At 35.3% G+C, this 13,811-nt stretch overlaps 1 protein-coding gene across 1 annotated transcript in view; it reads right to left on the bottom strand.

Annotated features, from left to right (window-relative positions):
• Window positions 1–13,811, bottom strand: part of THSD7B (thrombospondin type 1 domain containing 7B) — an 891,282-nt gene that overhangs the window by 94,816 nt on the left and 782,655 nt on the right. The window contains exon 16 of the mRNA XM_066346150.1: window positions 11,352–11,502. Coding sequence (XP_066202247.1) covers window positions 11,352–11,502 — 151 coding nt within the window. The remainder of the gene's footprint in view (window positions 1–11,351; window positions 11,503–13,811) is intronic.

Below are 13,811 nucleotides of genomic sequence, written 5' to 3'. Positions count from 1 at the left end.
ATAAAATAATAGAAATTTCAAGGATCCTTTTTTTAAAAAACATATAATCGATGCTAAGTATAAAAATTAAGATACATTTTAAATACTTCTATGAAAAGACAAAAACATTAATGTAGACTTGTAAAAACAAGTCTTTTTTTAAAGAAATATAGTGGGGAAAAATGAGTGAAGATAAAAATACACAAAAAAGAAAGTGAAGCAGACAGATCTGCATCAGACAAAACAGAATAAAATAGCAAAATTTTAATGAATAATGATCAACTAAAAATCACTGAAGCCTGACCAGGTGGTGGAGCAGTGGATAGAGTGACAGACTGGGATGCAGAGGACCCAGGTTTGAAACTCTAAGGTAGCTGGCTTGAGCGCAGGCTCATCTGGTTTGAGCACAGCTCACCAGCTTGGACCCAAGGTCACTGGCTTGAGCAAGGGGTCACTCAGTCTGCTGTAGCCCCTGAGCAGCCTTGAGAAAGCAGTCAATGAACAACTAAGGTGCCATAATGAAGAGTTGATGCCTCTCATCTCTCCTTCCCTTCCTGTTTGTCTGTCTCTATCTGTCCCTCTCTCTGTCCCTCTCTGTCCCTGTTACAAAAAAAGAACAACAACAAAAAAACCCCACCAGAATCATTGAAGCAAATATTTCTGCAGCTTATTGTGCAGAACAACATGGTATCAATTTATAGAAATTAATTATGATTAAAAAAGCAATGAGAATTTGACAGAAATACAATCATAATAGCATATTCTAGTAGACTGGTGGCAGAGTATCATTTTTCAAGTTGGCTAATGACAAATGTGGACAAAAATATTAAAATATATAATAAATAGAGATGAATTTTTCTATATATGTAAGATGAATTCTAAGAAAAAATAACTCTTTTTTCCGAATCATAGTGGAACGTTAACAAATATTGATCATACACCAATCTCTTAGCAAACCTTAATACACTTTAAAGAGCAAATTAAATTAATAAATAAAAAAGAGATTAAATAATTAAGAAATATTTGAAATTCAAAAACCTATATATACTTTGTAAAATAAATATTTAGGACACACTTGAAGTAGCCTGATGCCTGCCTTCCATAACTCTAGCTAAAGACTAAAACTTTCTTTTTTTTAAAGGGGAAAACAAACTTTCTGCTTTGGGGACACTAGGCACAGCTGAGCATTGAGCTACCATTTTGAAAAATAAAGAAATTAAAGTGAAAGACTTTAGATAGTAAACATAGAGACCTCTAGCATTTTTATTTCCTTTATTGTTCTTAGAATATTGTCAACCAGGATTATATAATCTCAGAAAATATTCTGAGGACTACAGCCAGAAATAAAATAATTTTAGCCACTACTTCTTTAAATATTTTTCTGTCCATTCTCCACTTCCCTGAAAGGACTCCAATTATGTTTATATTAAACCACATAATGTTCCACAGATCATTTAGTCTCTTCATTTTCTTTCAGTCTTTTTTTTTTTATTTGCCTTAGTGTAACTTCTATTACTATATCTTAAAGTTCACTTATCTTTTATTTTGCATGGTATAATGTTCTATTACTTCAATTGGTATATTTTACATCTCAGACATTGTATTTTATATCTTTAAAAGTTATAAGTGATTCTTTTTCCATATTTTCTACTTTACTCTTTATGTTCATATTTTTCTTTAATTCCAGAGCATACTTAAATATTTATGATAGCTGTTTTTAAGTTCCTTATCTTCTGTTTCTGCTTCTAGTGACTAGTATTCCTCTCGCTTATGGATTAGAGTCTGTTGCCTATTTAGACATACAAGTAATTGGGTATACTATACATATAGAAAAATATACATGTAATATTCAGGACTTTGCACAATGTGGAAACATTTATATAACTTGACCAGAACTCAAGAGTAAAAATATTACCAGAACTACCTAAGCTCCTAATATGTCTTTTAGTCACTCCTAGACATTGTGACTACACATTTATAAAATTTTTGTGTTTTCATGTCTTCTACTAAATGTGTTGAAGTTCATTTTGACAGAAAATAAGGTTAACTGTAGATCAGGTTGATTCTTCCAAGGTTTGTCTTTAATTTTTATTAGGAAAACTCTAGAATAGACATTTCTCTAGGACTTCCTAAGGAATAACCTTTTTGGTCATTATTAGATGGCCTGAGGGCTTGAAGAAGTATCTCTGTATTAGCTAAATGGAATTAAAATGTCTCCAAGGCCAGGCTGAACTTTGGAATGTTTATAACTAGCAGCAATCCAGAGGTCATTCTCTGCCTCTACCTGGAGTTTCACTCCATACATGTATAGATTAGAATGTGGATAAGAGCTTAAAGAAACTTTTATTTAGATATCTAGATTTTTTTCTTTGCCTAGCCTTACCTCTTCAGTATTTCACCCTTCATAGTTCAGCTTCCTCTTTTTTAGATCTCTGATCTCTGTCTCTTCCCTATGTTTTTGTCAGAACAAAACATCATCCTTTCCTGTTACCATCATCCAGAAAGTATCTCCATCTAGAAACCATGCTGATTATTAAGGCTCACTTTACTTGGTTTTTCTTCCCTAAGGATCATAGCTCCATGCTACCTGTTGTTCAATGTCTGAAAACTTGTTCAATATATTCTGCTCAATTTTTAGTGTTTACAATGAGAGTGTAAATCAGTCCAATCCAATCCAAATAAATCCAATAAAATTTCATTATTTCTTAAAGTGAAAATTCTCTGCCCTTTCCAATCTCATTGGACTATCCTTGCAATCATGCTGGTTTAATCATTAGTAAGTTAATTAATTTTGACATTTTATACGAGTCATATTTTTATTTTTTTGAATATTAAACTCCTACAAGGTATAAGAGTATTGTGGTTATGTTTTGCTGTAGCTGTGATTAGTCATTATCATTTAAGAAGTTATGTAGAAGTATTCATAGATACGATGATATGGTGAAGTGTGGGTATACTATACAGTCATCTATAGGAGAAGGAGTGAAACGTGGGGAAGAAGAAATACATAAAATTGTCTTATGTAGATAATTGCTGAAACTGGTGGTCCATGTTAAACTGGCTGATCAATTTATGAATTTTTTGAGAGGATTTCTACTATAAAGTAGAGATAAAGAAAGGTAGAAAGAGAGAGAAAAAGACAGAGTGAGGTTAAGAACAACGGAACCCTTAATTTATACTTCAAATAGGTCATAGTGAGATTCAAAGAAATTATGCTTCTTTTCTTTTTTGTATTTTTCCAAAGTTAGAAGTGGGGAGGTAGTCAGACAGACTCCTGCATGTGCCCGACCAGGATCCACCCAGTATGCCCACTAGGGGGCGACATTCTGCTCATCTGGGGGTGCTGCTCCATTGTGGCCAGAGTCATTCCAGTGCCCGAGGCAGAGGCCATGGAGCTGTCCTCAGTGCGGGGCCAACTTTTGCTCAAACGGAGCCTTGTCTGTGGGAGGGGATGAGAGAGATAGAGAGAAAGGAGAGGGGGAAGGGTGGAGAAGCAGATGGATGCTTCTCTTATGTGCCCTGTCCAGGAATCAAACCCGGGACTTCCACATGCTGGGCCAATGCTCTACCACTGAGCAAAATGGCCAGAGTTGAAATCATACTTCTTAAGAATGTTAACATATTGAATTTTAAAAATGGAAACAGTCCGACTGCTTTCTTCTGATTGTCATTTGCTGCCGTACTGTATAAAATGAGGCACCATTTCTGCAGGGCTCAACTCGCAAGTTCTAATTGGTTCTGGAAATATTAATAGAGCTAAGTGATATTAAACCTTACTGCACACAGGGATAAAACACTCCACAAGCCCTTGAACAATGAATTATTGGCTTCTGACAAGAACCAACATCAATTTAACAGAAACAACCGAAATTTTCAGTTCAGAATATAAAACATTTTAATCGTTCTCCTCTGGCTTTTAGTTGTTAGCCATAGAAAAGCACTAGACAGCTTGAGAGTCATGACCATTAGACATGCCCTCCAGAAACAAATACAGGTTGTCATCTGCATGCTCCAGACTGTGAGGATAGGTTGATGAAGAGACTGCAGCTGAGTACTAGTAACAGACATGAGGTTAATTTGCTTCCTCAGAAACATAACTTTCAGAGACAGCATTAAGGTGCTGAAAAACTGAGTCATCATTAATGAAATGTCTTTGTTGATGGCATTTACCAAAAATTGCACTGGATTTCCTTCATTTTGTAACAGTATGGATGGGCCTGGAGGTTATTATGCTCAGCAAAATAAGCCAAATACTATAAGACAAACACCATATGATTTCATTTATAGTGAAATCGAATGAACACGATAAACTGATGAACAAAATAGAAACAAAGGCTTGGACACACGGAGCAAACTGGTATGTCAGAGAGGAGAGGTTGGAGGGACTGGATGGAATAGGGGAAAGGGACTGCAAACAACATATATCCGTAACACGTAGATATACTCAACAGTGTGGTGACGGCCAGGGGCAAGAGGGTAGGGGCTAGGTGGAGGCGGCAGGTGTGGAAAAAATGGGGACAAAAAAGACATGGCTGGGGCAGAGGGCACACGATGCAGTGGGCAAAGAGTGGTTTGCTGAGTTGCACACTTGACACCTGTATGGTTTTTGTAAAGCAATATTATCCCCATAAATTCAATAAAATAAATAACACTGGAACACTAAGAAAAAAAGTATCTTTCTTAACCTCAAATTCTGGAGCACACATCAGAAAACTGGAGTGCATTTCTCTTTCTCTTTTAAAAAAGTGTCATTACTTGCAAGAGTAAAGGCAGTGTATATCTGCTGATATATACCCACATTGGCTTTCACTAGAGTATTCTGCTCTCACTCAAAAGAATTGGAATAAAATATAGAAATCAGATGTATTTTGGAAGCACAATATTAACTGCATGATAAAATTCATATTTTTTTATTCTTAAGCCATATGAAGTCTTCCTTTGTGATCCTTCTTCAGAGGTTGTCCTGGTGATAATGCAGAGATTTCAGTAAAGGTTTGACCATGAGGTTGCACTTGAACCACTGTGCATTGGATCTCCACTTTGAATGCAAGGCATTCAAAGTTCTAGGCAGCATTTGATGCATTCAGCTTGAAGTGAATCAGTAAAGTTGAAGGTTTTTTTGCTAAACTTGAGTCATCTTTCTGGAGAGGAATTACAAAAGCTTCCTTCTGTAAAGTATATTTCAGTTTGGAAATTCCTCTCCAAGACCCTCTTTGCTTTTTCCTATAAATATTATTGATTAAGAAATTTCTTTGTCAAACCTCCAAGGAGAGTCAGAAATAGATAATCTGTATTACTTAATGAAAATTTTCTATAGGAATTGCTGCCATAAATAAAGAGAACCATGTATTTGTTCAGATATGTCATGGGCTGGGCAGTGTCTGAATTCAGAAAATTATAAACCTCTCTTAAAGAATATATAATTCTATGGATTCTCACTAGTATCATATAATTTTTAAGTATAAAGAATAAACATAAAAACTCTAAAAATTAGATATATAAAAGAGTTACAGATAACAAATTATTAAATATATAAATAGTTGTACATGAGTTATGTTATATATACACATGTATATTTATACATACATATATCTTTTAAGAATGAACTCTGTTACAAGGGTTTTTATATGTATAATTCTATAAGTTTCTTTTTACATTAAAGCATGCTAGAGCCTGACCAGGCTGTGGCACTGTGGATAGAGCGTTGGACTGGAATGCGGAAGACCCAGGTCCGAAACCCCGAGGTCGCCAGCTTGAGCATGGGCTCACCAGCTCGAGCAAGGGGTCTCTGGCTTGAGCATAGGATCATAGACATGAATGACCCCATGGATGCTGGCTTGAGCACAAAGGTAGCTGGCTTGAAGCCCAAACGTTGCTAGCTTGAAGCCTAAGGTTGCTGGCTTGCGTCAAGGTCACTGGCTTGAGCAAGGGGTCACTTGCTTTATTGTAGCCCCCCCCCCCCGTCAAGGCACATATGAGAAAGCAATCACTGAAAAATAAAGGAGACTAAAGTGCCGCAATGAAGAATCAATGCTTCTCATCTCTTTCCCTTCCTGTCTGTCCCTATCTGTCCCTCTCTCTCTTTCTCTGTCTCTATCAAAAAAAAAAAAAAGTAAAACAAATAAAACATGCTAGAAAGGGAGCATAGCAGAGTCAAAAAGAAAATTTTACATACCCTGTATGTATATATATTATGAAAACAAGAAAAAATAAGTACATGAAAATAAGTGATACACATGTCTTTCCATTTTCTTCAAATTCTGCTGTGAATTTTGTTTGTTTTTGACTGATCCATTTAGTCTCCAGTTCTTCCCAATACAGTTAAAATAGCCCCAGTACAATTTTTAGTGTCTTTGTCTTGTTTGCTCTTTGGTATGTCTTGCAATTAGCAATTACTATAATGTCAGTAGCCTATTCAGTTAGCTTTCTGGTGTCTTATCTTGGAGGACTAGTCTTAAAGTAGGCAGAAGACATTTTTTAGCAAAGGAGGTGACATTTTATTATTGTAAGCACAAGTAGAAACTCGTTTTGTGTGGGGGAAAGGATCTCTCCTATAGGCTTAGAAACTGCATGGCACCTCTCAGCTGTTTCCCAACCACGTGCAAACAAGTACGGCGGATCTTTGATTTGTAGCTGTTTTTTATCTTATTTTTTTTTAACAAACCTGTATTAAATTATATTCTATGCTATTCATTTTATATGTATTGTATCAATCATTAAAAAATCTGAAAACACAGCTGTCATTGTCCTTATTTTCCTGGAAAGGAAACTGTAGCTCAGAAATTGAAGTAACTTGGCCGTGATCGCAGAGCCGAGGCGTTTGGCCAGGGCATTAGACTGCACCTTTTCAAGACTCCTTTCCTTTCCTTCTTTGGCAAGCTATTCGAATGAGGGAGGTTATTCAATTTTGAAAAATTTAACTTCACAAATCCATAACTAATGGAAAGCAGAAAGGAAACAACAGAGTTGACAATCTAATATTCTTGAGGACAGAAAGCATGGCTTCTATTTCTTTTATAGACTACCCGGGTTTAAATAGTCAATGTGCCTTTTTATTAGTACAACAAACTGCAGGTTAGTCCTGGCTGGGTAGCTCAGTTGGTTAGAGCATTGTCCGGATATGTCAAGCTTGCAGGTCCAATCTCCAGTCAGGGCACATATAAGAATCAACTTATTTAGCTAAATAAGTGGAACAACAAATATATTTCTCTCCCCTAGTCTTTCTATCTCTAAAAAAAATCAATTTAAAAGAAACCCAGCAAGCTACTAACCTCTCTGAAACTCAGTTTATTAATATATACATCGGAGCAATAACATTATTTAATAGTGGCATTCTACAGATTATGTGGGATAATAAATATAAATGCTAAATATATTGTCTGGTACATGAAAAGTATCTACCAATATAAGCTAAGTTTCCACATGACAAGTTGAGATTGAGAAAGAACATGAGTTGAATATAATGACCAAGAGCCTTATGACCCAAAGAGTATTCCCCAGAACAGCTGAATCCAAATCACCTGTAAACTTGTTAGAAAATGGAAATTCATGGCCCTAACCCAGATCTACTGAACTGCAATGTCTGGGATGGGACATAAGAGCTGTGTGTTAACACACATTCTAGATGATTCTTATATGTGCTAATGTGAAAATTGTTGCCCCAGAAGTTAGGGAGTTTACTTTTAATAATTTAAGATGGTGTCACTACGTTACTAGTGAACATTGTATGAACTATAAACACTGCTACTCAGCTAGTGAATCTTCTATACCTATGCAATATGTTTGTACAAAGATACTGAGGACTGTGTGCTCCTCAGTGGTCATGATACTCTGTTTTGCCTCTGAGCACAGGGCATATATTGGGAATTAAAAAACTAATCTTAATTGATTATTTTGTTTTGCTAAGCTTCTTTTAAGTAACTAACATATCTGCTTTTTTCAACATGTCTAAAAACAGATTAAGATGATTCACAGTAAATATAGATTTTATAATTAAATCCAAGTATTTTAGAGTATTTTTTAGGTATGTAAAACAAATAAAAATATGTTTTTGTCTCAGAAAAATTCTTAATTTTTAGTTATTTTTTATTTAGAAATCAAATTTAATGAGGTGGCATTGGTCAATAAAATACATAGGTTTCAGCCCTGGCCGGTTGGCTCAGTGGTAGAGTGTCGGCCTGGTGTGCAGGAGTCCCGGGTTCGATTCCTGGCCAGGGAACACAGGAGAAGTGCCCATCTGCTTCTCCACCTCTCCCCCCCTCCTTCCTCTCTGTCTCTCTCTTCCCCTCCTGCAGCTGAGGCTCCATTGGAGCAAAATTGGCCTGGGCGCTGAGGATGGCTCTGTGGCCTCTGCCTCAGGTGCTAGACTAGCTCTGGTTGCAACAGAGCGACGCCCCAGATGGGCAGAGCATCGCCCCCTGGTGGGCATGCCAGGTGGATCCCGGTCGGGCGCATGCGGGAGTCTGTCTGACTGCCTCCCCGTTTCCAACTTTAGAGAAATACAAAACAAACAAACAAACAAACTACATAGGTTTCAGGTAAACATTTCTATAGCATTTATACTGTTGATTGCATTGTATACCCATCACTGAAAGTCAAATCATTTTCCATCACCATATATCTGTTCTTCTTTACTACTCTCCCCTTCCACCTCCCCCCTGCTAACCATTTTACATTTGTCTATGTCCCCAAGTCTCAGTTTTATATCCCACCTATGTGTGAAATCATACAGTTCTTAACTTTTTCTGATTTACTTATTTTACTTAGCATAATATCCTTAAGGTCCATCCATGCTGTCATAAATGGCAGTTTATCATCTTTTCTTATGGCTGAGTAGCATTCCATTGTATACATGTATTATTATAGTTTACTTTTTGTTATGTTTGTTTCCTTGTCTACATGTTTGACTTTAGAGAACTGCCCTGGGTAAGAAAGAAGGAATTAAAAAAAACATAGTGAATTGGTTCCATTAACTTATGTCCCACTGAAAACTATCATAGGAGAATTTGGTAAAATAATGCCCAATATTATACTTTGATTCAACAGAGAATATAGAGAACAATTATACAATAATTGTTTCTTTTATCCCCAGAAAATGCTCATGAATGTGCTAATTAAACTTGAGGCACAAAGATCCAGCTTGTTAACTTCGCCATTATCATGATCATGATCATTGTCAAGTACTGTTTAAGCATCTATGATGCTAATGCATTACGCTAAAATCTTACATTTTTAAAAAATTATGCAACATACCTAAAGATAGAAAAAAATATAAGTTGTAAGCACTAACTAGCATTTTTTTCCCAATTTAAAGTCTTTATTTATACCATAGAACAGCATAAGGTCTGAGGAAGAACAAGGTCATCATGTTCGGGCAGACCTGAGTGACTATGGTTAATGTTTATCATAATATAGTGTTGTTATAAAACTCCAGCACAATGTTGGCTACCTAAGATATGCTCAATGAAAGTTATTATTGTTATTGTCATAGTTATTAGTATTGTTGCTATTATATTATTATGTAAATTAGAAAGTAGACAAGCAGTTGCAGGACAATCCTCTCAACTTCATGGTGACAAGCGAGTAACTATGTCACCCTCCAGACACATAAAAGAAGGTTCAAGTATTTTTTTATGTCTAATTTCAATAGACACTCCAAAAAATAGAGTGACTATTGTATTTTTCCTATGTCTAACTTATAAACAATTCAAAAACAGAATGACCATTTTTAGAAAAGCAAACTTTGAAGAAAACTATCTCTTAGAAACCTAAAGAAGCAAGCACAGGATGATAGTCATCCCAACCTTATATAAAATGCTCCCACAATAAACATTTTAGCTCAGTAGTCAGATAGTTTGACATAAGAGGGTAAAATTTTCATTGCAAAGTGATTACAACTTAATGGAGTCTGCTGTGAACAAATTAGAAAAAAAAGGAGTGAGAGAGATCATGACCTCTACATTTAATTAAACTTCTTCAGGTTGTTAATTCTTCTGCAAGTTGACTAATAAAGAGTGTACGCTACCACACTTCCTAACGTGTGAATACATGTCCTCAGTCATGGAATAATCATAGTAATTATTATAACTTACTAAAAATAACTCACTTTGTTCTTAAAATAAATGCTGCTCGTTGAAGAAAAAGAAATATTGAGTCCAAATGTACCCTAAGTCTTCCAACACAAGTGAACCAAGGATGTAAGAGCAATGACTCTGCCTGCATCGACAGAATAAGGTTCATTCCTAGTCTCTTCACTTAACCACTGTGGAACTTTGTGTGAGCTACTGAGCCTGCCGGAGCGTCAGTGTCTTCATCAGTACAGTGAAACTGATGACAGTATGTGCTTAGTAGGCTTGGTGCAAGGACTAAAGGGAATAATTCTTACATATGCCCTGTACACAGTAAATGCTCAATACATGTTAATATTCATTACATTTAAGTTACACACAAAATAAAGAACAGTCATAATGAGACAAACATTCTACATTTCTACAGATTACCCTAACTGATACCTCTTCATCTTATTGTGATATTATGTTGTCCTATCCCCAGCATCTCAACAAATAAAAAATAACAAGGGATTTCTTTTTTAGGAATATAATTATAGAAATGTGAAAGATAAGATTGCAATAATTATTAAAGAATCAATTGTTCAAATATAGGATATTAACTGATTTCAAACATATTTTCCATTTTCATGTAAAGATTTTACACAATCTTTCCACAAATGGTCAGTATCATTGAATTCAATGTATCCTAATTCTTTCCTTCTTAATGTTTGGTCCCATATAATATGTTTCTTATCCTAATTTTATTTTTTAGATCTTGAAATAGAAATACAAGTCTAAAACATCAAAATATATCTTCTGAGAAAAGGTGAGCCACACTACTTGAAGAACATTTATGTTGGCACATTTGGTTATGTTTTCATTTTTTTAGGAAAAAAACATGGCCTGAGAACACCTCATCATTAAAAACACAGCAAAAGATAAAAACAGATCATCGCTAACAGAAGCTAAATTACACAGTGGAATTAGGCTAGTAAGATAAAATTGACTCTGCCACGATAAAAATAGAAAGAACCAAGAGATTACAATGAAAATCATTTGGGTACGCAAGAGACTCCTTCTATAACAGGAGTGCCTTCGAATCCTAGTGTCATTACAGGCTCATTTTCCTTACTTGGTTCCCAGGATAAAGGCCTAAGAAAGAAGCACTGACATTTTAAATTGCTCAGTCTCAATAGCTGAATTTTATTTTCTTTCTTAGGTAAAAATATTTTCCCATATTACTAGATGAATGTTTTGAGTCTAGAGAACAACCATGGAAGCAGCATTGGAGGATTAGGGCATTGACAAGGGAGGAGAGATTACCTGTGGGCAGCTGCTCCAAGGTCCCCACTCGGACATGACGCATTCACTGGGGCACAGAAGAGAGCAGGGTCGTGTTGCCGCGTGCATTTCTGCCTGGTCACAGAGGCTGTTATTCACTACTCGACCTTCACTATCGGCAGTGTTCACACACCTGGAAGGCAAGATCACAAGATATTTTGATTATTATAACAGTAGAGAGTAAATTCAAAATAGTTATGATGTATCATAGTTCCTCACTCCTCAAATATAAACATAAGACCCAGGGAAACCAGAAAAAAAAATCCAGTTAGCCTTTATTGAGTGATAACTTTTTGAAGAACCTTTTATTCCACAGAGAAGCATAGAACAATGGGGACTAGAAACAACTATTGTCCCTGAATAACTCTCAATCTATAAAGCTACCTACAATATGTTTGCTCAGGTCCAGCACAGAGTAAATTTTTTTATTGTAGCTAATTGTGAAGACTCTCCTTCTCTGAATGAACCCCTTACTTCAAAATAGCTAGAGCCTTCAGAGTTCCTGAGATTCAAACAGACTTTTCCTGGACTTTTATCTCATTTCATAGCATCTAAATCCCCCTAATCTTTGTCTAACACATTTAGGTCATGACAACGTAAAGTGAAAATTAATTAATTAAACATTTTTTTTTCTTTTGGGTGTTTTCTGCATTTTGTGAAAGAGTTTTGGTATCATAAGCCAAAGGGCAAGGACCAAGCATTTTCACATAGCTGTTGAGCATGTGGTATAGACACACAGGTTACAGCTGTTTGGAGACCGGTGTCAGGCTTTGAGATAAGTGCTGGTGAGGGCTGGATAAATGACATGCCACTGATTCCATGGAATAAAATAAAGTCTTATACCACTATCTATACCCACCAGAATGGCTTAAATAAAAACATGAAAAATATCAATGGTTGGCAAGAATGTGGAAATAATAACCCTTCCTACTCTGTTGGGTGGAGCACAAACTCTTTGCTAAACTAGTTAGCAGTATTACTAAAATTAAACTATACATACTGTATAGCCTAGCAATCCCACTTCTGTATTCATCTGCCAAAGAAATGTGGAAAGAAGTGCACCAAAAAATAAAAGATAAAAATAAAAAATGACTGAACATGTTCATGGCATCACTATTCATAATCAACCAAACTAGAAACAGTTTGTCTCTAGAATATCTACCTAGCAACAGAGAAATAAATATGTTATGGTAAATTAGTCAAATTAAATGCTATAAAATGGTGAAAATGAATAAACTACTGTTACATAGAAGAACATGGGTAAATCTTACAAATACAATGTAGAACTAAAGAAGTTAGACACAAAAGAACATTTACTTTATAATTCTATTCATATAAAGTTAAGAAAGAGACAGTACACATCAATGGTCTCAGAAATCAGAATTCAGATTAACCTTGGGGGAAAGGTTATTGCCTGGTAGGGGCTTAAGTAATCCTGCTAGTATTTGGTTTCTTGGTTTCTGGGCAGTTACACAGGTATGATCACATTGTGAAAATTCCCTAAGCTGCATCCCTATGTAGTGAGTCATTTTCAATATTTTAATGTGGAATCATGTGAGCAACTATGTTATTATATTGCTTTATATAAAAATAACATAATATACTCATAACCAATTTGCTTTTCAGCTTATTTTAGAACTTAAAAGATGTTAATGACATATTTATTACTCACAGATCCATGTGTATGTTTCTACATATCTCAAAATTTGAGCAAAAAGAAAACATATTGCTAGCATATATTTTTAATATGCAGTACATAAAATGTCTCCATAAGTTATGTATTTACTTTGTATTTGGTACATGGGGGTAATAGTGAATTAGGTATTATATACACTTTATAATAAAATATAGAAAAGTTGTATGACACAAACACATCTCAAATATGCTTCCTCTTTTCTTAGAACACCTGTATTTTGCTGTCTTCTCAAAGACCAGATGAGAAAAAAAAGTACATTGCCCAGGAATCACATCAATGATGTTTTTCAAAGAGTGTAACTTCTAGTTGGTTATAAAATGCTACTCTGTTCACAAGACATAAAAGGGATTGCTGTATACTATTTAATAGCCACCAACGGCTTCTCAAAATAGATGTACTGCTGTTAGAACCCTGGTTCTCATTAATCCTCTGTCTATACACTTCACATTCATTTGGGTCTCTCCTCAAGTATTCTGCTGATCAACATCCCCTAACTAGTATCCTTCATCATTCTGACCCAATTTTATGTTTTTTCCTAAAATTTCATAGCAAAAACTGTTCAATATATTTATTTATATGTTTATTTATTTTTTCCTCTGTTACTGAACTGTAAGTTCTTTGAAGACAGGAATGTTTTTTTTTACTTGTTTCATCTCTAGTTCCTAGAACAGTGACAGTAATAGAAGGCAAACATTCAAAGATATTTCTTAAATAAATAAGTGATAGCAGTCATAGATGAACCAGAA

This window comes from Saccopteryx leptura, chromosome 7 (assembly GCF_036850995.1).
Source record: "Saccopteryx leptura isolate mSacLep1 chromosome 7, mSacLep1_pri_phased_curated, whole genome shotgun sequence".
Lineage (NCBI taxonomy): Eukaryota > Metazoa > Chordata > Mammalia > Chiroptera > Emballonuridae > Saccopteryx > Saccopteryx leptura.
Note: the sequence above shows the minus strand (reverse complement) of the source record. Positions and strands in the feature narration are given on the sequence as shown.